The sequence below is a fragment of the Sylvia atricapilla genome, chromosome 3 (assembly GCF_009819655.1).
Source record: "Sylvia atricapilla isolate bSylAtr1 chromosome 3, bSylAtr1.pri, whole genome shotgun sequence".
Classification (NCBI taxonomy): domain Eukaryota; kingdom Metazoa; phylum Chordata; class Aves; order Passeriformes; family Sylviidae; genus Sylvia; species Sylvia atricapilla.
In genome coordinates, this window is record NC_089142.1 from 28,871,219 (window position 1) to 28,894,629 (window position 23,411).

Genomic DNA, 23,411 nt, shown 5'->3' on the forward strand with positions numbered 1-23,411 from the left:
ATGTCATTGTTTCCTAAGGTCAGACTGTTCAGGAACATCTAAGCTATCACCAGTATAAAGTATGATAGCTTATAAGCCATTTTGAGTTTAATTCTTAGCCTGTGTCCACTTCATTCCTATACTCTTGGCTCATCTTAGTACGTCTAAAGAGGTCTGAGCCATAATTCAAAGTATATTGCAGGCCCAGAGGAGTGAAGTACCATATTTTCACTGGAACAAGCATTCATGCAAGTATTAATATATCTCTGACAAGCTGTGCATCTGAACAGGAGCATCACTGTTCAAAATTATGCCATTTGTGTGAATGACCTTCCTGTTTGTGTACCTGGCCTTCCATTATGACTTCATGAGGACAGTTCTTCACTCAAAACTATTATCTCTGATACTTGGGGCATCAAATAGTTCATTTGCTCTGCAGGATATTTTTGCTGGGAGATCAGCTTCATCAGCAAGAGACACCTCCTGTTCTTTATTTTCTCAATAATTAAAACTGAAAAAAATGCCGAGACCAACTTTGTTTGCTACTTACCAAGTGTACAATTTGGACTATCCCTAAATAATTTGCTGTATTATTCTCATGGCAGTTTGATTCTTAGCACAGTGTGTTTCACAAGTTGCAAGTGGACAAGTTGGGTGAAAGCCTCCTGTGATTTTAACACATTTTGATATCTGTTGTGGAGCTGGGTTTTCTTCTTCTGCTGATCTGAGTGAGATATCTACTGTGTTTTCTATTTCGTTGCAATTTGTATACTTTAGCATTATTTAGCTACTCAGAATCTTACAAACGTATTTGTTGCTAGCAAATGTCTTTTGATAATGTTGTAAAGTGTTGTCCTCAGCATGTAGAATTCTTCAGAGAGACAGAATATTGATGACCATAATTGGAATCGTTACATATATGCTGAATATATAACCAATTTTCTCTCTCGAAGAGCCTAAAAAAACCCTATGTTTCTGCTTTTTTTTCTTTAGGCAGACTTAGTGCCCATGAAATATTTTAAATGGAGATCTAAACAGAATTAAATTTTGGTTTAACATCAAACCAATCCTCGCTGTGCTAATAGGTCATTGTTTAATGCTGTAAGTGAAGTAGGGACCAAAAAGCCAGAGGCAGATGCTTTCAAATGTTAAAATGCCTGTTGATGCACACCATAGAGAAATTTATTGCTATTCAACTCATGAATTTAAATTTTACTTAAGGAAAAAGACATTTAAAAGGCTATTTGGGATTGGTAGAGATAGGTTTATGCAATGTATTATTGCCCTAGGAAAATATTTGTAATAGAGTGATACGAAAAAGGTCTCCTAGAGACCAAGTGAAGTGTCCAAACTGTTCTTTCTGCCTGTTTTCCTCTCTAGTTTTTCTGTCTTTCCTGCTACTCTAACTTTTCCTCTTAAAATCCAGTCGACTTGATTCCACCTAAAGCAAATCTATTTTACTATGCATCCTGGAGAATGGCTCCTTCTGGCCCAGTCTTTGTTGCTGAACTTATTGATAGGGACCTAGAAGATGGAATTCAAGAAAAGAAGAAAATTGAACAAAATATGGCTGTCTGGCTGTTATGACAAGTCAGCAATTGGCAGTAGTCTTAATAAAATAAAATCTTATAGTAAGCAGAAGGAAAGACGCCATGCTTACCAACCCTAGGAATTTATGGATAGTCCTACTTATGTTTTACCATCAAATTATCCAAGTTTTCAAATTAAAAAGGGAAAATGTCATTAGGAATGCAACAATTTTTTCTTATTAAAAATTCTGAAATGTGACTTAATGTCTATTTTACCTTATTTGCAATTCCAGTATTCATCTCAGTCCTGAGTCTGAGTCTTCCTGAGGAGTGGAGATGGTGGCAGCAAGTCCTCACTACTCTGAGGTGCTCAGAGGTGTGGAGGATGTCACACTTCCCCAGTGGGCCATTTCAGAGCTGAAACAGGAGCAGGGGAGACAGCAGGCACTGGCACTATTGTAGGGTTTAAACCAGAGACACCCAGCTCAGGCCCTGGTGAGGCTGAGCTCCTGCACTGATAGGAGTAACACAGGTGATGCTTCCTCATCTATATATCCCTGCTGCTCCCACAGTACCAGGGAAACCTGGAGTGACGCTGCCTTTGGGATGAGTTTTCTTTCTCCTAACGTATTCTCTGAATATGAATTCATTTTTTTCTTTTTTGCTAACAGACACATTTTTTTTTTTTTACCTGCATATTTCTGTTGATGTTGTGTCCTGTTTAGCTGGGACAGAGTTAATTTTATTCCAGTATCCAGGATGTGTTTTGAATTGTGTTGGAAACGGGTTGATAAGACAGGGATGTTTTCATTATTGCCAAGCAGTACTTGCACAATGTCAGACCTTTTTCTGCTCCTATCCCACCCCACCAGCAAAGGACTGGGATTACAAGGAGTTGTGAGGGGGCACAGCCAGGACAGGTGACCTCAACTACCAAAGGGATATTCCACACCCTACACATGATGCCATGCTCAGTATATAAAGCAGTGGGAAGAAGGGGGAAGAGGGGGACATCTGGAGTGATGCCATTTGTCTTCCCAAGTCACCATATATGTGATGGAGCTCTGCTTTCCTGGGGGTGGCAGAACACTGCCTGTGCATGAGAAGCTCAGTTGAAAAGGATTTTCACTGCCACCCTTAGTAAATCCTGACAGTAGACTTATAGCTCGTGGTTCTACCTTGGCTGTTGTTACACTGTGTGTACTCATAACCTATAAATGCCAGCCTTGTACTGCTACTGTACACCATTTACAAAGCTGTTTTCCTGGAAACTTGTCCTTCACTTTTGTGAAGGACTATAAGGCCTGGGAAAAGAAAAATGCCTTTAAAAAAAATAAAAATATTAGAGATGCATTTCCTATATTTTTTGTTTTGGTCTGTGATACTATTTATATGAATACTATTAGATACCTATATTATCTGATATATTATTCATGAAGGCATGAAAAACTACCACCTTTCAGTCTGTGGTTATTAAAATCACAACTAGAAGATAGAAGCATAACTTGCAGATCTAATTTGCAGTGGAAAATAATTGTCCTCAAGAGGGGAGTGTGTCTGCAGTTAGTGGAACAGAAGTGTAAACATACCTTGGTTAATTGGCTAGTAAGTCATGCAGGCTAAAGGCTTCCTGGCGTGTAGCAGGCTGTGTAATTTTAGACTATACAGTGTATAAAATACTCTGCTGAAGGTAACAAAGTGGTACTGCTCTATTGAAATACTGGCAAGTGGCAGAAGGGAACAGAGGATGCATAGATAAGAGAGGACTCTGTGGGTGATTAGATAAGGTAACCTTTACCTCTCAAAATACCAGTGGATTCATGCCATTCACACATACAGGATTTTGGCCTATTTTGAGAGAGAGCTGCTTCATATCTTTATCCATGGTCTGGGTAAGGGGACCGAGTGCATGCTCAGTAAGAACACGTCCTGTGAGGAGTGACTGAGGAGGGGGGTATCTAAATACCTGGAGATATATAGCTGGAGAAAAGAAGTCTCAGGATGACCTTATTGTTCTCTACAAGTGCCTGAAATGAGGTTGTAGGAGGGTAGGGGTCAGCCAGGCAGCCAATGACAGGACAAGAAGGAATGGCCTCAGGTGTGCAACAGAAGGTTCAAGCTGGATATCAGGAAGAAGTTCTTCATTGAAAAGGTGGTCAATCCTTGGAACGAGTTGCCCAGGGAAGTAGTGGAGTCACTCTCCCTGGAGGCATTCAAGGAACAACTGGACTCAGTGCTATGGTCTCGTTGACATGGTAGTGTTCACTCAAAGGTTGGACTTGATGGTCTTAGAGGGGTTTTTTAACCTTTTTGTTTCTGATACAACTCTGGTTGTGTATTTCTGGCCAATCTTACTGCTCCTTTCTTAACTTCAGAAAGCTTAATAACTTCATTTCAGACCAGAGTAATGATGTTATTCTCACTGGAGAATATTCTTTTTTTGGTAGAACACCTAATATTATGGTTTTAAATGAACAATATATGGTTTCAGTGCTTTTGTCGTATTCCTCCGGAATCCAAGTTATTTTTATTTTAATTTTTTAAAACCTTTACATTATTTAGCAAAATTCCTGGGTTTGTTTTCTTATGTCATTTTTAAGACTTATGGTCCAATTTACAGCTGCTGAGATCTTCCATAACTCTCCTGATCAGTCAGCCATTGTCTCTCAAAACTAAAATTTCCTTATAGATATGCTATGGTTTGAGGTTTGGTTTCTCTGAGGGGATAAAAGGGATGGAGAGAGGAATTTAGGTAATGTCTTTCAAAAATATTGCGGCACATGACTTCATACAAACCTGTATTACAGGTTGAGCTTTCTCAGTGTAGAACTGAAAATGGACCCTCTTGGTTTCAGTCTTCTGTTGCAATGAATTCTTTAAAAATTAATGGACTTGCTTTTATGGAAATGTGGATGTACAAGTATTTGTCTGATGAAGGACTTAATTGATATTATAGGTGTTTAAAATACATATATTTGTTGATTTTAGTGTTACATGTAAGGCATCCTCCTCCACAGTGGTTGCATTACTAAAAAGTCAGGTAGGAGATGCTTTCTATTGAGTCTGACATGATCTGAGTAGTTGTTGTTAACCTCAGAATTCTGTAGAGATTCTAATTGATCAATTTGTTTGTAGGGTGAGATGGGTGTGAAAGGACCAGACGGTGCTGCAGGTCTGCCTGGTGAAAAGGTATGTCATGTTTGCTGACATGTGATTTAACTCAAAGGAAGTGTTCATTATGTCAGTGACTTCTCTGTAATTGTGAACAGAAATGGGAGGTAGAACATTTCTTTTGGAACATTAGTGTCTTTCTTGCACTGCCATGTTTTTGTAGCATACTGAAAAAGCTGTTCAGATCAATAGTATTCTATTGTTCTATAAATTGTCTTTTATTTTTACTTACTATTTCTGACTCAAATTGTGACTTTTTTTTTTAAATAGGAGGTAGATGTATATGAGCGAAGTTAAGAGTAAAAATCAAGGTTATTTGTTTATGATGTTAAATTAGATTGGTAGAAAAATGGAGAACAGGCTGAAAAGATGTTCAAAGGAATTTTCAACATTGAAGAACTGTCAAATGGTTTGTAGAGCTCAGAGAAAGCAATAGGCAACTGATCCGGATGGAGAGAAAAACAAAGGAAGCATTATGCATTTAATTCCAGACTGGACTAGCTATTGCTATTCATGAAAGTGATCTTGGAATTACAGATCAAGGAAAACATGGACTCACTGTTTAGCATGAGTCAAATAAACAAACAGTATTTAGGAATTACTAGGAAGAGAATAGGGAGCAAAGTGAAAGTATTTTAATGTCACCATTTTTAATCAATCCATCTGTATTATGCTGCAACTTGAATGATGTATACAGTTCTAGTTCTCAGTGTGAATAATAATACCAGAAATGATTCAGAAATGTCAAAAGTGCTCAGGAGCACAAGACATCTTCCAATTAAAGTGTGACAATGTGGACGTCAATCTAAAAAAGGCACAATTAAGGAAAAACACATCATGTTATGTTCTATGTACAGTCCTGAATGGAGCAGAAGAGATTAATGGGGAATTAATTATTTGTTTTATTCTTCAATGTGTGAATTAGAGCATCAAACCTATCTGATAGCAGGTTCAAAAAGAATAGAAAGAGCTTATTCTTCCTATTACAATATTACAGTTTGAACACTACCACAGAACTTGAAAAGTCTGAAAATGTATTAGAAAATTAATGGAGTAAAACTCCATGGAGTATGTCAGTCTGCTTGTACTTCAAGAGGCTGATATCTGAGAAAACCACAGGAGAAGTCTTTATGGCTGCCCTGGTGTTATATTTTCTGTAGACATCTGTTGTTGCCACAATTGTAGTCCTGTAATTGACTGGAGAAACCTTTGTTTTGATCCAGATCAAGAGTGTTTTATTTTACTGTGCTCCTAGATGTGAATTAATGGAAAGAGTTATTGTAAAGCATTGTAGATTGAGATTGATCTAGAATGAAGCTGTGTTTTCCCTTGGCTCTTCTGTAGCTCCTACTCTGATGTTATCGTGCTTTAAACTTACCAGGCTACGTTGCTTTTCCAGTCCAAGTTATTATTACAGTTTCCATGGTTAATATTGTTTGGGTTTTTTTGCTAAGTGCCTTGCAAATTCATTGTCAGGCCAAATCTCAAAGCTCCTGTTAGTTTACACAAAGCTCAACAGTCAGATCTTGTTTAAATCCAGACATTGTACTTTTTTATGAACATTACAACTGTTTTAATTCAGCCTATATAAAATGCCATTGCAGCAAATTAAATATGAACTACCATGAAATAAAAAACTGTCAAAGCTTAAAACTTTTAAAATAAAAAAAGAAAGCCAAGTATTCTGTACATGCATAGCTAGTTGAAGAAACTGAGATTAGCTATCCAGCTTCTGCTAGTCTGAGTGGTCATATCTGTGTGGAGTAGTGCAGTGCTATGTATGTTAGCTCTTTCTGGAGCTAGAAAGAATATTTTCCTCATGTTCTGAAAGGTGCTAATGTGTTCTCTCCCAGGTGATGCATGAAGAACTATATACATTTGTAGAATCTTTTATTTTTGTGTTTCCATAAGTGTGGTGTTCCGGATGCTAACACTGTACATAGAGTTAAATTAAATGAAAGGGAGGAGCAGCACCAAACCTGTCTGAGTTGAAGAAGCATTTGGGCAATACTTTCAGGCACAAAGTGGGATTCTGGGATGTTCTGTGCAGGGCCAGGGATTGAACTTGAAGGTTCTGATGAGTCCCTTGCAATTCAACGTATTCTAAAAATACTCTGAGCACTGTTGTTTGCAAAGGCATCTCCTACATTTCAGGATGTTGAGGTGCAGACTGTGCAGTGCTGGGAAAGAATTCTGAGAAGCTACTGCTGTTTCTGTATCCTCTTAAAGCCTTCAGCACACGTTATCTACTGTTAGGGATTTACTGTTAAATTGCTTAGTATGGCTTTTCTTATGTTTTTTGACTGTGTATTCTGAGCTCTGTGCACATGTGCCCCTGAGTCGCTGGTTAGAAACAGGAAGAAGGAAAAGAAATTATACATTTTTTAAAATTAACTGAAATTTGAGGCTTCAAAGAACAACAAGGTGCTCTTGATAGTTCTCCCAAAACCTATCCACTGCTATGCTCCTTTGCTTATACTTCATTCCCTGGGGAAAGTTCCAGAGAATAAATAAGCAATAGATTTTACTCATGTTGTTATGCACAAGCAACAATTAAATTCATTTGACCTATTTTAGATGTTTACCTTAGTATGAGATAAGCTTGGCTGTTGGAAGTCCTGTTTCTTTAGATTATCTCTTACCTGACATAGTGAAAGCCTAAACTTAGAGTAATACTATGCAATGAACTTTACTACTTGAGATTATCTTAACAGGAGAATCTCCCAGAACAGTGCTTGATGCTCATATACTTAATTTTCAAGATATGAATAATGGTGAGACATCTGTGAGTCTTCATGTATGGCCTTGACTTTCAAGGATGTTAAGTGTGAGAGTTGTTCAGTCTGTCTTCAAATGTGACACTTTGCCTTCTGTCACTTTCAAGACATACTGTCACTGACAACATAATTTCCCATTCACTAAATGCTGCAGTGGATTTGCCACGATCTGCTGGCTAATAGGTGCACAAGTAAGTGGTGTAGACTTCTAGGAGGCTCTTGCCAATTAAGAGGTTGGATGCGCTGAAGGCTACTACAGAGAATAGAGTTTAAGGTTTGATGACTCTAGGGCAACATAAGAATAGCCTTAACACCCTAAAGAAAACAGAAGAATGTTCTGGCCATAATTCAGCAGTTCTGTGGATTTTTCTGATGCAGTTCTTGCAAGCTGCCAAAGTAAAAAATGAGGCTTTCATCGACTGGTGACACACCACAAGATGCCTAATGCCTTTGGGTTAAAAGAAGTCAGTGTCATGGTGCTTATGACCAATCTAAAGAGTCAAGAATCTTGCAGACCCTGTGGAGCCCTATCTCAGGCCCCCAAAGCCACAAAAAAGTAGATAGGACCATTACATATGTAACTGTCTATTTGATGTCCACCTGCCTAGTTTCTTCATCCCCATCCTTTTTCAGGAAACTGTCTTAAGAGTTTTTCTTTTAAGTAGTAAAACCTACTTGGACCAAAAGGACAAGCTCTTGACATCATCAGAGGAGACAATTCTGAGGTATTTGTTTATCATTCTAAAAGAGAGGATAGTAGTCATTCCTTGGAGGGGTATTTGCTTCCTTTGTAGGCTATTAGAAGAGATGAAATACAGGCACGATCCCTTTCCTGCAGTCAGAAACCGATTTTTAGCTCAGCCTTCTGGGGGCACACTTCTTCAAGGTATCTGTCAAACTATGATACAAGAACAACTGGAAGTTGTGGTTAATCAGAATCCCTGTGTGTGTGAGATCTTAGGCTCTGTCCTTCTGGCTATGTTCAGCAAAGGCTGGGAGAAAGAAGATATGCATTGAAGGAAGCACTATGTTAGCCTACTTTTGGTGATTAGGAAGTGAAACCTCTGAATACATTTCTAAAGCCATTTAGTATAACTGGATTGTAGCCAGAGTGCTGGTTATGGCCGTGAGAAATTAAATCTTTCCCTGAGGTGGAGCTTTCAGGGACTGGACTGATTTAACTTATATTATGACCTAGGCTCCAGAAATTAACCAATCCTAATCTAGCAGTTAGACTCATTATGGCAACAAAACTGATTGCTCAGACATAAGAATGGTCTTCACTATCACTGCTGTGTGTGACTAGCAGCGTCACATCACTGGCAAAACCTGAGCATGGTCAATACATCACTGGAGTGTATTTCTATTTTTAGAAGTTTACTTATTATTTCCTAGTGTTCCTGTGCTATTGAAATGTAGAGACAATGTTCCCGTTGGTGTGACCCACAGGCTTCTCTCTAACTAAAGTTATAATGCCGTCTTACTTCCATACAGGTTGAAAGTGTCCAGGTCCTTTCCATAGCACCACTGGGGTATTGTCACAGACTTCCCTGGTATGTTTCTGTTGGGTCTCTGCACAAAGCATATCATGTGATGGTTCCTTCCACTACTTACAGAGGGCTTAATAAAAAGAGAGGAGAGAGCTACCTTTTAAATGGGCAGATAATGATAGGACAAGGGGGAATTAAACTGAAATATGAAAGCTCAAGACAACATGTCAGAAGAAACTCTTTACTCAGAGAGTAGTGAGGCACTGGAACAGGTTGCCCAGAGAAGTTGTAAATGCTCCATTCCTGGAAGTCTTTAAGGTCAGGTTGCATGGAGTCCTGAGCAACCTGGTCTAATGAGTGGCATCCCTGCCCATGGCAGAGGGGTAGGAATTAGATGATTTTCAAGATCTGTTTCAACGCAAGCCTTTCTATGATTCTATGATCCTCCCTTTATGCTGTATTTCCAGGCTTTCCTAACAGTCTGACAGCACTTCAAACTATCTTTAGATGATCAATCCATAAAAATATGTTAGACATTTTCTGAGGATAAGGGGGGGTAAAAATTGGGGGGTAAAAAAGTCCACCAACCACCTGATCTCAGTGTCTCACTTACATGCAGCTCATTTTTTACTTTCTTATGAGCTTTTTGTAAATTTGAACAAGCTGTGTTTAATTTTCCTCTGTATAGTTGAGATTTTTTTTCCCCTGCACTTCTTGTGTCACTCATCCAAATAGTCTAGTCCTTTCCTTCCCTTTGCTTCTGGCTCTATAATGCCATGGCAACAAAGCTCCAAATTAAAAGTTTATTTAAGTTCTGGATGCTAAGTGATGGAGTCTTGTTTGGGTTATGGGGTTATTTTTTGCTCATCTGTGATGCCTTGACAGTCAAGGTGAATTTCTCAACCATTTTAGCATATGTATTTTAGAGGGTAAACAATCTCTGTGTACTTGAGAAGTTTAGCAGGAGAGTTCCTGGTTCTGAGAGATAAGCTGCCACCTGTGGCAGGTACTCAATACAAAGTATTAAGCCCCTTGGGAGGCTGGGGACCTTATGACTCCCTCCAAGTACCTGAGGGGAGATTGTAGTGAGTGTTGGTTTCTTCTCCTAGGAAACAAGTGACTAGATAAGAGGAAATGGAGTTTATCCAAACCTCTATAGTAATTGCTTCTTATGATTCATAATATACGATTCACAGTATACAATTCATAGTGATGAAGATCATGTAAAATCATGTGTAAAATGTGATGGAGATCAAAGTCAGATGAGAGAAAAAACTAAGAGTACATTTCAAGCTCTCTACCAACTGTATGAATGCTATTTTTATTTTAAGTTGAAAATGAGATTTACATGAAATGAGTTTTACATTAAACTGTTCGGGAGGAACTGTAAAAGGATTAATTCTTTTCTTTCAAGCACGTGTATTTGTGATGATGATCCAACAAAATGTACATGAACTCACATATTTTGCGGGCTAGAAGATAATAACACTAGAATAATAATGCTGCTTGCAGCGTTGTTTTTCTTAATTTAGGTGTGTCCTGTGGTTATCTGGAACTTTACTCTTCTCAAGTCCAATATCACTGTGCTGTCTTTGGTTTTAACTGACTTGGAAAGCAAACACTGATGATTTCAGTTGTGATAAATTTGATTATCTTTTTGGAATAGGGTTTTCTTTATATTTGGAACAGGTAAGGAAATAATTAGTAAAAGGCTACTCAAAATGGGATATAGATACCGTTTGTGGTATGAATGCTTCCTGAACCTGAGAAAATGAGTTTGAAAACAGCTACATTAAATTATTTTTTTTAATATAAAACACGGCTTAGAAATGCCCAGTGCTTTGTTTTCAGACATGATATATGTGAACTTAAAATTCTGAAAGAAAAAAAAATAAAAATTACATGCTAGTGTAGCATGTAACTTCAAACTGTTTTCAGAGATGTTTTAAATACCTGTCTCCATACTGTGTTACAACAGGGCTTCAGGGCCGGCTGTGTCATGAAATCCACAACTGGAAACTTGTTAAATGTACATCCAAATCAAAACATCATCATGAACATCCTTGTGACCATTGATTTGCTTTCCCCATTGCTCCAGATGAACCATGCAAATTCTAGAATTTTCCAGGGCATATTTGACTTTGCAGAAGAGCCATGAATATTTGGCGTGTTTTGCCAGTTCAGCATATGCTTCTGGAGCATTAATCACTTATGTAAATGTATAAATCTGAGGAGGCGTTGGTGTTGAGTTTTCAGTAATGCAGTCTTTTCCTTGCAGCTGTCTAGAAAGATCTCGGACATATTGCCTTCCACATTTCATGTCCTGTACAGATCCTTGACATGGATCAGGATATTTCTAAAGTAGCTCATCCGTGTCTTTGGGGAAACTTCCAAAATGCACGTGGAGCCCTGGATAGGTACTGCTTAAAGCCGTCTTACTCAGTTTATCTGTCTTTTATTCAGACATCCAATTCGTGAGCTCCCATTATTGCTAATCAATTATATTTCAATATTCTTAGATCAGGTATGGACGTAAATTTTGTTATACAACTTCTGAAAAATCTTTGTGCTGTTTTTTTAACAGAAACAAAATAACATAATCAGTAACATGGGAAAAATACTTGACATCAGAATCTTTTCAGAGTAAGAGAGTTGTGAGCTATAGGTTTCCAATTGGAAACTTTATTACCACTAAGTTTAAAGCCTTGAGCTTGAGAATTGCTGGTAATGGTAAATCAGGCAGTTGGATGCCATCTATTGCAGCAACAAATTTCTACAAGTTTTGTATTCTTTTTGTGTTGACAATGATATCTTAGTGTAAAATAAATATACATCTGATTTTAAGAGATGGACGCATATGAAAATAGTAGGTCTCAGTAGATTTGTGATACCTAGATATGTTTAAAAATAAAATAAATTATCTTACTTGGAAAGTATACTTTAGATCATTATGTTTTCCAAAACTTGTTTCATTGCTTCAGCATGTGTGGTTCTTGCCTGCTTGCTCTTGCTCTCTCCTTAGCATTACAAGAAAGTGTTTTGAATAGCTTTGATCATAAATTTGATTCCAGAGAGCTGTCTGCTGTGCTGACTTATTTTGCCTTATTAGGTGATTTTTGCAGTTCACAACTCCAGGAACTGTTGAGCTCCCTGGTTTTTCAATTCCTGAAGCCAAACGACAGCAGTTCAGTTCAGTTCTCAAGAGAAAGCTCTGTGGAATCAAATTACCTGGCGTGCAGTGACACTGCTGGAGTGTTATTTCCATTCTGGAGGAGTGGTGCTGGTGGCTGCTGTAGGTGTTGGTGAGCTAAGACTTCATTTTTTAATTAAAGAATCATTGTTTTTTTGAGGGAAAGGAAATATACTTCAGTCCCATCTGAGGAACGTTACAGCATTGTCTTCTGTGCTCTCATGGGTTCCCTCAAAATCAGATTAGTATGTCTCAGTAGAACAGAAGTACAAATGTGATTTTGAAGCCAGACATTACTTGTATTGCTTGGCATCAAAGCTGTGTTCTCCTGCAGGCAAGTGACATTGGTGAGATAAGAGTGGGAGGTATATATACCCTCTGGTACTTGCGTTGGAACTGCAATAACCAGCAGAACGTGGCTGGTCATGGGGGCCTGGAGTGCAGCAGCCGCCTTTGTGGTGTGATGTGAGGTGTGGCCAAAGCAACTAAAGGTCACCATTCATTTTCTAGGGGTCTGGGATGTTGGGAGCAAAGCAGGGCATGACACAGTGCCATGCAGGGCAGGCCTTTGTTAGCCTGTTATGTAACGTGGAAGTAAAACATAATGAGGTTGTTAAATAGTGCAGTCATTAAACGCAGCCCTTTGTTCTTTAATCAGAGTCATGAATACTCTAGCTGTGAGTCTGCCTGGCTCTGGGGTTTTTAACTGTGTTTGAAAAGCCTCAGTCAGGACCTTATAGAGCTTGAAAGTGCAGGGGGAGGCTTGAGGATCCTTCTTCAATTGCTCATAAATTGTATTTATTGGATTCTTTCTGGAAGATTTCTGTGGCAGATGGATTTTAGTCTTGTCTGGTTTTTTCCCTTCATTTTTGAGGGTTGGAGACTGTAGGTTTTGAAACTGATGTTCTGAACTTTCCACATCTCATCAGAATGCAGAGCTTTAAGAAAAGTACCCATTATTGCACTGTAAAAGTTGGCAGCAGTGTGTTGCAGGAAATGGACTAATTGGAGAGGAAGGAACTTTCTCACTGTACTGCCACATTGTACATCTTGTCTGACACATTTTGCATAGTTTTGTTTGTCTTCTTTTAAGGCACTAGGTATTGAACTTCACAGAATACTAGATTTTTTGATCCGATGAATCATTGATCTGTATTAGGATAGGTATGGATATTGTTATTGTGGTTCACTTAAATTATATGTAAGAGTATTTTCTGCCTGGATAATAACTCCTATTATGAGTAGCATATTGGTTTTTTTACTCTCCTCACTAAATGTCAATCAATGTAAAACTAGTACATTTTTTTATATAAATCTTCATTTCGTACAGTAGAAAATTTATACATAGTACAAATTATACACAGGTTGTAGATAATACTGTTGGCTGTCATTACTTGTGGTCTGTTAAGTCTCCTTTCCCCTTTTTATAGTGGGTGAGTTATATTATTAAAATTTCAATAAATCCAGCTCATAAATGCATTTTTAATGTCAATTAATATATTATTGCCCCCAAACCCACTAAAATTGTACCATGGGTTTTATATTCCAAATTCAATGTATTTTTTTTTAAATTCACAGATATCAAAGGTTGGAAATAAAAAAAATCTATTTTGTTAGTATAGTAAAATCATTCACAGCTATTGCAAACCAGAATGTTTTTTTATTTTTTAGTTCTCCCTGCTAGCTTGTATTTATAAACACCTAAGATCCATACTGCATGTTTCAAGTCTGAACCGATTAAACCAATGTGACATGCTGAGGCTGGGCCAAGTCCTGTCTAATCAGCAGTCAGCACTGTTGCTCTGGCATGAGGCTCCCAAAAATAGAAACACAAGAAGTCAAACAAGTAAGTGGAAGGGCACTAAAAGAAAAAGTGCTGCTAATTCCACTGTTGACTTTTTGTCTAATGGATTCTTGTTCCCAGGCCACACTAAGTAAAGCAACTGGCACGGGGTATGCTCCTGCAGATGGCTCAGTAGTGACACACGTGGCCCAGCTGGGTGACAGGTGTTTGATTGGCATTTAACAAGTACCTCACACAGGGACACATTTTTTCTTTTTACAGATACTGAGGAGCTAGTCAGCTAATGCTTTTTCTTCAGAGTCAACAGTCTCACTATGCTCCTTTCTATTGTGAATGACAGTTCTTCTGGTTGTCCCACACATGAAAATAACATGATGTTGCTTTGAAATAAGACTCTAAATAGGAGAAATTATTAACTTTGTTTACTAGTTGTATTCTATTACCTTTACACATAGAAGATGCATAGCATATTTTATAACTACTAACAATAATGTCTCAAGAAATAATTATTTAGCTGTCCACCTTGCAGAATGAAAATTCACTTTAAAAGTATGGATGGAAGACTTCTGGCCTGTGGCCATTATACTCTGTGTGTCTTCACATAATGTAACAAGGGTTTGGGACTTTCTGAGAAAGAGTAGTACAACCCTGGAGTAAAAAATTCCCTGTGTAGTGGAGCATGCAGTATTGATAGAGGTGCACCTAAGGCCATGAGGGAAGAACAAAGTGGGAAAACTATTTTACAGATGGGAATTGTGTACCATGTGTACAATGCTGTTCCTTAATAACTTTTTGAAGCTTCATTGTAAGCTGCATTACAGCACACTGCATAATTGGAGAGAAATTGTCTCAGTGGAAATCTGGGGAGTGGGATGGGATTGGGTTTTTTTTAATGAGAAAAAGACATTTGTTAGTCGTTGCCATGATAGCCGCTCTGCTAGCAAAGGCAGCAATGAAAATAGAAGAGTAGCAGGATGATTTTGCCAATAATCTTTGATTAATGGGGACCTAAGCAGATAAGATGTGTAATGTAAGAGTGGCTGTGGCCAGTTTGTCTTCCTCATGCCGTTTTTCCATACTTTCATCTGAACATTTATGTCTTCTGGTATCAAGTCCAGGAGTTGGAAAAAGGTAAGATTTCAGGATCTATTAAGAAAAATACATGACTCTCTGCAGTAACAGGGTTATACTGCCAGTGTTGTCAAACAGCCAGAAGAAATACCACCCTCTAGAATACACTGTACTGGCAGTAGTTCTGCTGAACCACAGAAGAATGAGAAAGGAATGCAGCTGGAGAAATGGGTGTCAGAGTATTGTTGATTCTCTAAATAAACATTAGGCTTTAATGAGAGGATGCTAAAAACTCACAAAAAAGCTTGTGTCCCTCAGATAGTGGACAAGATGCTTTCTGTGAGGCATCCCAGATGTAGTATGCAGAGAAACCTAATAAGCCTCAAAGAGGTTAGGAAAAGGCCTGAAAAATAAAATTACAACCTACTAGGCTGAGATGTCATCATTGCCTACAGAGGTGCTCAGAATTTATGGAAATGGAGACTTACCTTTAGGGAGCAGCTCCAGGATTCCTGCTGACAGTAGATCTGCTGATCTCGGATTCCCAGGTTAGTCTAGGTGAGTTGGAGGATAGATATGTGGTTGGTATGTCCTCTTAATCTGTCTCTAAACACAGTAATGTCAAAAAGCACTGTTTTGGAAGTAAGGAGAGACATTTCTTGGAAAAGCCTTAAAAATCTGGGTGTAAGTGGAGACCTGGAAACTGTACCTTGAACTGCTGTATTTATCAGTGGTTGAAAAGAGGTTTGCACTATAAGCACACCAGCAATATGGCATTTCAGGAAAAGTACTGGTATATCAGTCCTTAGATTAGAAATTTCAATCTATATGCAGTTCTATTTATTTCTGATTTACTCTAAATATTACTTTTTCTTCTGCTTTTTTGCATTTCATATCTGCTAAACATTGAAGGTTAAATTCATATCTGGTTAAACATTGAAGTTAGTATTAATGGTCTTGTGGGACTGACTTTTAGTGTAAATTTACATTTGTACCAGCTGAGAATCTGCCTCCTGAATCTTCAGATTGTGGAAGTGGATAGCAGTGATGATGATGAAAATGATAATAGTTCTCTCATGAAAAATAACTTCTGAGATGTAAGAGGCTGACCAATGCTGTTTACATTCCTAATATAAACCTGGGGGTCCAAATATTATGTGAGTATATACTCATAATATATTATATTATCTTTGAAAGGCCTCAGCAATATGTTCATATTGAATAATGCTTTTTAACATACATCTAGAATTATTGCATTTCAAATATTATTTGAGCAAGGCCAATTAGATTACTTTCCAGTTCTGTTGAAACTTTAATAGGATTTGGGTTTGCTTTAACACTATGTCATGGTTGGATTAGCATAAATTAATAGATGGTGTGTAGGTCAGGCAATTTTCCTTTTGACAGATCTGCTGTAAGGGAAAAAACATAGTTGCAATAAACTATGAGTTGTCCATGAGTATAAGATCCCTTCAGACTTTCTTCAATTGTGTTCCTTCAGAAAATGGAAATACCCAACTGGTTAGACTTAATTTTTTAAGCTGTTCATCTATAAGACTGTATAAATAGTTGATTTTTTTTTTCAGCCAGAAGCCTATATGCATTTTCTCACTACTCTACAGGAAATATTCTTGTGAACTTTATTTGCTTTTTTTTATGTTCTGTGGATGATGTTGTAGGTCAAAGGAACTGGATTGTTATCCAGCCCATATTTAATTTGTATCTGCACTGCATTTTAAGTTGTCACCTCTTCAAGGACATGCAGTAGCAGTGAATACCACTTGTAACTGCCAAAGGCATAAAGAAAGACCTACTGATAGCAGAGGCTCTGTTTCTGCTGATACAGATGTTTTTGATGGCACAGAAACCAATCCTAGGCATATGTCCCAAAGACTTCATCAGTTTATTACCAAAGAAAAAAGAAAAAAAAAAAAAAAAGGCAGTATCTGGCTGTAGTTTTGCAGGACAGCAAATGGAGTGATCCTTTGATCTTTAGTTTTTCAGAAATACTCCTTTGACTTCATCTGTTGGGTAGAAATAATTTGTGGGAGAAAAATATAAGAAAAAACTTTTGGCTTATGTACTTTATGTATGAAAATGTTTATCTATTTAAATATAGATATGCTTTAGGTATTTGAATATAGATATTGTGTGAGTTGCATGCTTTTTGAGGTATGCTCATAGCAAAAAAAAGGAAACAATGCCAAATACAGTGCAGTCTGGAGTAAAGAGCCCTGTAGCCGTGTTCTGTGATGCTCTGAGCTGCCTACAACTGCTTATTCTTTAGTCTGAATACAAAGCAGCAAAACTCAGATTGTCAAGTGTCATTTAATTTGGAGTATATTACATCCAATTGCCTGAACTAATAGGCAAGTGATCTTGTCCCAAAGATGGGTAATGGGAAGTGATGGGAATGGAAAAAATGGTGTCTTGTGAACTCAGTTTATGTTATAATATGCAAATAAAATCAGTCGGGTTATTGCCATTTGCCTTTCTCTTGAGCAGTTACTTAACATGAGCCCTCTAACCTGCCCTGACCCCCTTGGCCAAACCATGGTGTATCTGCTCCACTGGGGCTGCTGTGGAAGCAGGACAGAGCAAAGGAAATGAGCTATTTACCTGTCACAAGCCTTTCTTCATCAGGCTATTTTAAGGGAGGATCTTATTCTTGCTCACATGGATCAAGTTTGCATCAAGGATAGCACTGAGCAAGTACTCAGGAAGTGCTGGTAGCTCAGCAGTCACCAAAAGGGAATGAAAGGCTTGGTAGATGCAGTGAAGCCAAAATGTCATCATGTTCAGCAGAAACTTCTTGACACAACTAGCCCAGGAAATTCATGGGCAAGTTTTAATATATATCTTTTAATATATTTTTATGCAACTAAATTCTATCAGATGATCCTAACCATTAACATGAGCCTGTTTAAAAAAACAAGGAAATATTCCAGTAGGCTAAAAAGGTGTCATATAATGGACTGTAATTGGTGTGGGATTTTTATCTGTTCAAGGCAAAGCTTAGCCCCTGCTGGTGGCTCTGCACTGGCTGGGTACGTGCTCCACGTGGGAGGATGCTTCTCAAGCCCACTGACAGTACGTTGTTGAACATTCTGCTCCATTTCTGCAATGCTAAAATAGTTGTCCTCATTTTAAAACACCAGGCTATTAGATTATTCCAGGGGTCTGGCATACTTAGACTAATGGAAGGCACATATCCATAAATTATCAAAACACTAAGTAGTGTTTAACCGTGCTGATTTTGCTTCTATTAAGATGAGTTTCCTTGCTAGTAACTCTGGAGTATCAAGACTATTCTGTAAATCAAGCTACTGGCAGTGCCCCAGTAAATTTTAAAATAAAAATGTTTGGATTTCATATTGAGAGTGGAGAAGGATCTGACTGCTTCTTGGTGGCTGTCTTTTTGTTTTTTTTTTTTTGCAGAATCATGTCTGAAAATGTTTAAAATATTTTACAGTAATTGTTTCTCTTTCCCAGCCTTGAAGAAAATCTTATGAAGTTCCAGCATGTTTGCCATTATAAATCTTGTTAGTGCCTAAAATAGTCCAAATAGCAAATGCATTCCAAGTGATTGATAAAAGTTTCTTTCAACACTTGGTGGGATTTGGTTTGGTTTGGTAGTTTTTTGGGTTTGTTTTGTTTTGCTTTGTTTGGTTGTTTTTTGTTTGTTCAGATAATGTGATCCCTACTTCTTTTTTTGCTTCTATATCATTTGACAGTACAGGTAACAATGCTCCTAATAAAGTTCATATGTTTGTATGTTAAGATAGCCTCCTCTTTTATTATTTTTTTTAGTGTGAAAATCCTTTATTTGGGGAGGGAAAATAGCTAAATGTGGAAATCAATGTAAAAACCTGTTGTAAATGCATTCTAAGAAGATTGTTATATACACACATACAAACCATCTTACTCTACTTTTGAAATACTTAGGTATAAGCCAAATCTCTAATTTTAGAGGGTGTTAAAGTGTAATTATAACCTGAAAAAAATAAATTAAAAATACATTAAGGACCATGTTTAAAATGCATTGCACATTTTCAAAACAGTTAAAGCAATCACAACATCTATAATATTATATTTAATAAGAATCGGTACTGATAGTATTGATGTAAAAGTGTATCTTTGCATTGTTGTGTTGAAGAAATAATAATTTATAGAGCACGATTAAACAATGCAAGACAAAGGACCTATGGCTTGTCTTCATAAAAAAACATTGTGATTGTGTTTTGGGGGTTTTTTCTAGCTTACAGTGATCCAATACAGTAGGAACGATTAAATGTTTTATCTTGTACAGAGTATAAAGAATTTTTCACAATCCATCCTGTAGATCTTGAGAAAATGAAGGGCTAAAGATTACTTGTAATGGTTAATTAGAATTTTCCCCAGTATGCTACGATGTATTGTTACAGACAGGAGCTGGAAAGATGATGTTGGAATCTGTGCCATGAGTTGAGTTACAAAATGCCATTTTAGCAAGCTATTTTAAGATGTATTTTAGTGGTTGTATGTCATGAGGGCTTTGTATTAAGCTTAATTATTTGTATCATTCTGATGAATAATCCTTTTTATTGGCTCTTTCTGTTTATAAGAGAGATGGAGGTTTTTTGTGGTTTTTTTTTTTTTTTTTGTCTCTATTCTTTTTGTTTCTGTGAGGCATTTGCCTCCTGCTTGGCTTGGAATCAAACAAGTGAACTTTCAAAACTTTCTTTTGTGGCTGAATTTTGGCATGGACAGAAAACTCAGTTGGGTGGTGTGCAAGTTACTAGGGCCAACTTCTGTCAATAACATCAGATCCATGAATGGAATGGAGAAAGCTTTTCATTTTAAGTTCTTTTAATAGAATTCTAAGCTCTTATTAGAAGCCACATGAGCACAGATGAAACCTACCAGAATTTAGCTCAGTAACTATAGTTTAATTATGACAAAAATTAATCTATTCATGGTGGCATATTTCATGAATCTGTAAATGGAGGGTGTTTCTTAGCTTTCAGTGGAAGACCCAGGCTCTCATGAGGTCTGTAATTATTTAATACACTTTGCTAAGAAGAAATGGAAAAGAAAATTACTGCAGTATTTTATATTTTAATTCTAAATGAGTATTGCTAGGCTTTTAACTATACCTTTTCCTTGTAAATCTATATATTAAATGCAGAATTGAATTTGCAGAGCCTGTAGCTCTCAATTCCAGGTTCTTGATTTATGGTTTTCTTTTGTTCAAGTACTCCTTATTTAAATATTGAAGAGGGAGTTTAGTGTGTTACTCAGCTTGAATAGTTACCTTTTAAAAACGTTTTTGGTTAATAAGGTGTTTGGTTTTACTTATGCTCAGTTTCTGTATATGACTTTCAAGCACCTGGTTCCCTGAATGGAATTTACAAACTCAAATCAGATCCTTAACTTTCATGGGCACTGTAAGGAGAAAGTCATTTGGGAGCCAGGGGTGACAGTCAACTGTACTGATTACTTACTTTGTTCTTTTTTCAAAACATGGGTTAGAGTACAGAGTACATAACAGTCTATATACAACATTCATTTCGGAAGTAGGGCAAGCCTGCCTGGTTGCAGAGGATCAAGATTTGCATTTCTTCCTGCTGAGTAAGTTGGGCACTTGGAAATGAATGAAAGATCTGGAACGCTCCTTTGAGAAGGAGCAGAGCCTGGAAACCAGCAGCCAGCCTTCTGCATACAGCTCCCTGTTGGACCCAAGGGTTTAAGGGTCGGGCCCTGTGTGCTCAAGTGCCTGATACCTACTGGGGAGACACTGGAAGCTGTAGTACACTTGTTGGGGTTTTAGGTGCTTGGGTAGCATGCAAATGTCTTCTGGACTGTCTTCTTTAGAATATGGCCTGAAATAAAGCCTGAGAAAGTTTTTAAGTGATCAAAATTCTCTAAATTTTGTTGTCCAGTTGTCTGAAGCAACCTACAGCTGTATCTGCTACAGAACTAGATGATCTGTAATTGTTAATGGCCTATTTCCATTTTGAAAATGGAGAACATAATAACCAAATAAAAAGTAACAGACATGATTAACCCTAGAAATTAATTCAGCTATTCCATAGAAAAGGAGTGAGAAGCAATGCATGCCTAGATGCCTTTTTCTCTTAATTTACCTCGGTCATGAGTTGGGTCTTTAAAAGGACGGCTGTGTACAGTTTGTTTCAGGGGAAGCTGGCTTAGTAGGTGCTCCTGGCAAATCCGGTCTAACTGACTCCAAGGTAGAAGAGAAACCAAACAAATACCCAAACAAACAAACAAAAGTTTCATTCTAACCATTTGCAGTGTCAACATCCTTTTACCAGCTGGCTAGTATCTACATAAATGGCTCTTGAAATGCATATCCAGTTTCTGAGTTATATAATGTGACAGAAGAACTTTAGTACTGGCTTTTCTTTCAAAGGAGAAAGGACATATGGCACTGGGGTACAAACCTGCCCAGCAGTATTATTTTGCATTAAGACCAGTTTCCTAATTCTTCAAACTCTACAGGTCTTTTCAAGTACAAGATTACAGATTTAAAAATTTGAAATTTAACAGTCTTAAGGACTCAGCAAAATGAGATGAGGAGCAGCACTTCTTCCACCTTTCCATTTTAATCTTTTGCTCCTTTCCAGAAGTGGAATATTGTAGGAAGGCCAGAATGCAAAAGGAGACATATTTATTATCGACCTTGCTGGAAGTATTTTTTAAAATTGCCTCTTTTCATGGTCAGATTTTTTGTTGATTGGAGATGCTTTTAATAGCAAATATTTGGAATTAAATCTTAATGTCTGTCCAGTTAATAATTTTAGAAAATTGTAGGGGAAATAGTTCTGCTGCTTCAACAAATTAAGAAACCACACAAAAAATCCCCATTATTTTGTTGTTATTAAAATTTCAAGAAAATGTTCTGCAACGTGACCTTGATGCAATTTGTGTATCTTTGGGGCAGACACTTCCTGTAATATAGCACAAGGGGAAGGAAGGAAGGAACTTATTTTCTGCAGATGAGGTAGCCAGCATTTTGCTCAGCAACAAGATTACCACAGTCTATCAATTTCTACATTCAAAGTCAGGATCTCACTGACTTGTATTGTAGGCATATTTAAAACACTGAAAATCAGATCAGCAATCCTGCAGTGTGTATTAGGACAAGAAATCAATGATTGTCCATGAAAAACTTGTGTGAAATGTTTTTCTTAACTTAATATGAGTATTTTGCCACACAAAGGAGAATTTAAGTCAGTCATACATGTGGTACTTTTTAAATTTCACTTTTTTATTTCTGCATCATTCAAATTCCTTGAAGTAAGTTACCAGTGGGTCATACTGTTATATTTTTATACTGTCAAGTGGAAATCTCCTAAACTTCTTTACCTACATTTTGTTGACTATATTTCTTATTGTCTCTAATTTGGAATATTTTGGTTTTTAAATTCAAATAATGTGCCAAAAATCTGGGCTATTTCTTAAACATAAGGCATTGTTGATCACTAACATTGGTATGGGCAAGACCTGACTTGTTGAACAGCAACATTGCTGAAAATGATGGGGAGGTAGACACAAGACTGAATTATGAGCTAACAGTGTTCTTCTACTGGAATAAAATAAACCACATGTTTGACTGTATAATTAAAACTGCACCTAGCAGATCAGGAGGTGAGATTTTCACTTCTTTGCTTGATGGTGCTGCACCTGGTATGCTGTTTCATGTTTTGGGGAGTCCTCCACCCTCATTTCCACAAGATATGTAGAAAAACCAGAGAGGGTCCAGCAGGGAATTAGTTTATGTTCAGGAGCCTAGAAAAAAAGACGTCTGAGGACAGTTTCGAGGAGGAATTTTTTTTGAGTCTGGCAAAGAGGAAGCCAAGGAATGATTGAAACTGTCCTGCAAATCTGAGGAGCCCAGCTGGTTAATCTTCAAGGGCTTCCTAAAACCCCAAGAACACTCCATATTGTTGTGCAGGGAGTTGAGTGAGTATGGCAGAAGGCCAGGAGGGATGAACAAGATGATTCTGACTGACCTCAGACAGAATAGAAAGTAAACAGTGGAAGCAGTGTGAGCTACCCAGTAGGAACACAGAAACACTGCCAGAGCATGTGGTGATGGAGTTAGAAAACCAGAAACTCATCTGGAATTGAAAGTAATTAAGAGAGTTTTAAGGGCAGCATGAAGGGCTTCTGTTAAGTGCATCCATAACAAAAACAAAGCTGAAGAAAATGTTGACCTGCTGCTTAATGGGGTGGGGAATGAGGAAAGGCTGAGTGTAAACATTTTTTTTTCACCTTGTTTTTTTCTCTAAAAAGTTTTGCCCTCAGACCTCTCAGTTTACTTAAGCATGTTAGCAGAGAGTGTGATGATGAGCCACTGGCCACCAAAGCAGAAGAGAGTGCTAAGGAGCACTTAAA

General features: G+C 37.6%; 1 protein-coding gene across 1 annotated transcript in view; it reads left to right on the forward strand.

Annotated features, from left to right (window-relative positions):
* The window catches only part of COL19A1 (collagen type XIX alpha 1 chain), a 172,210-nt gene that overhangs the window by 37,473 nt on the left and 111,326 nt on the right, over nucleotides 1-23,411 (forward strand). The window contains 1 exon segment of the mRNA XM_066314266.1: nucleotides 4,644-4,697. Coding sequence (XP_066170363.1) covers nucleotides 4,644-4,697 — 54 coding nt within the window.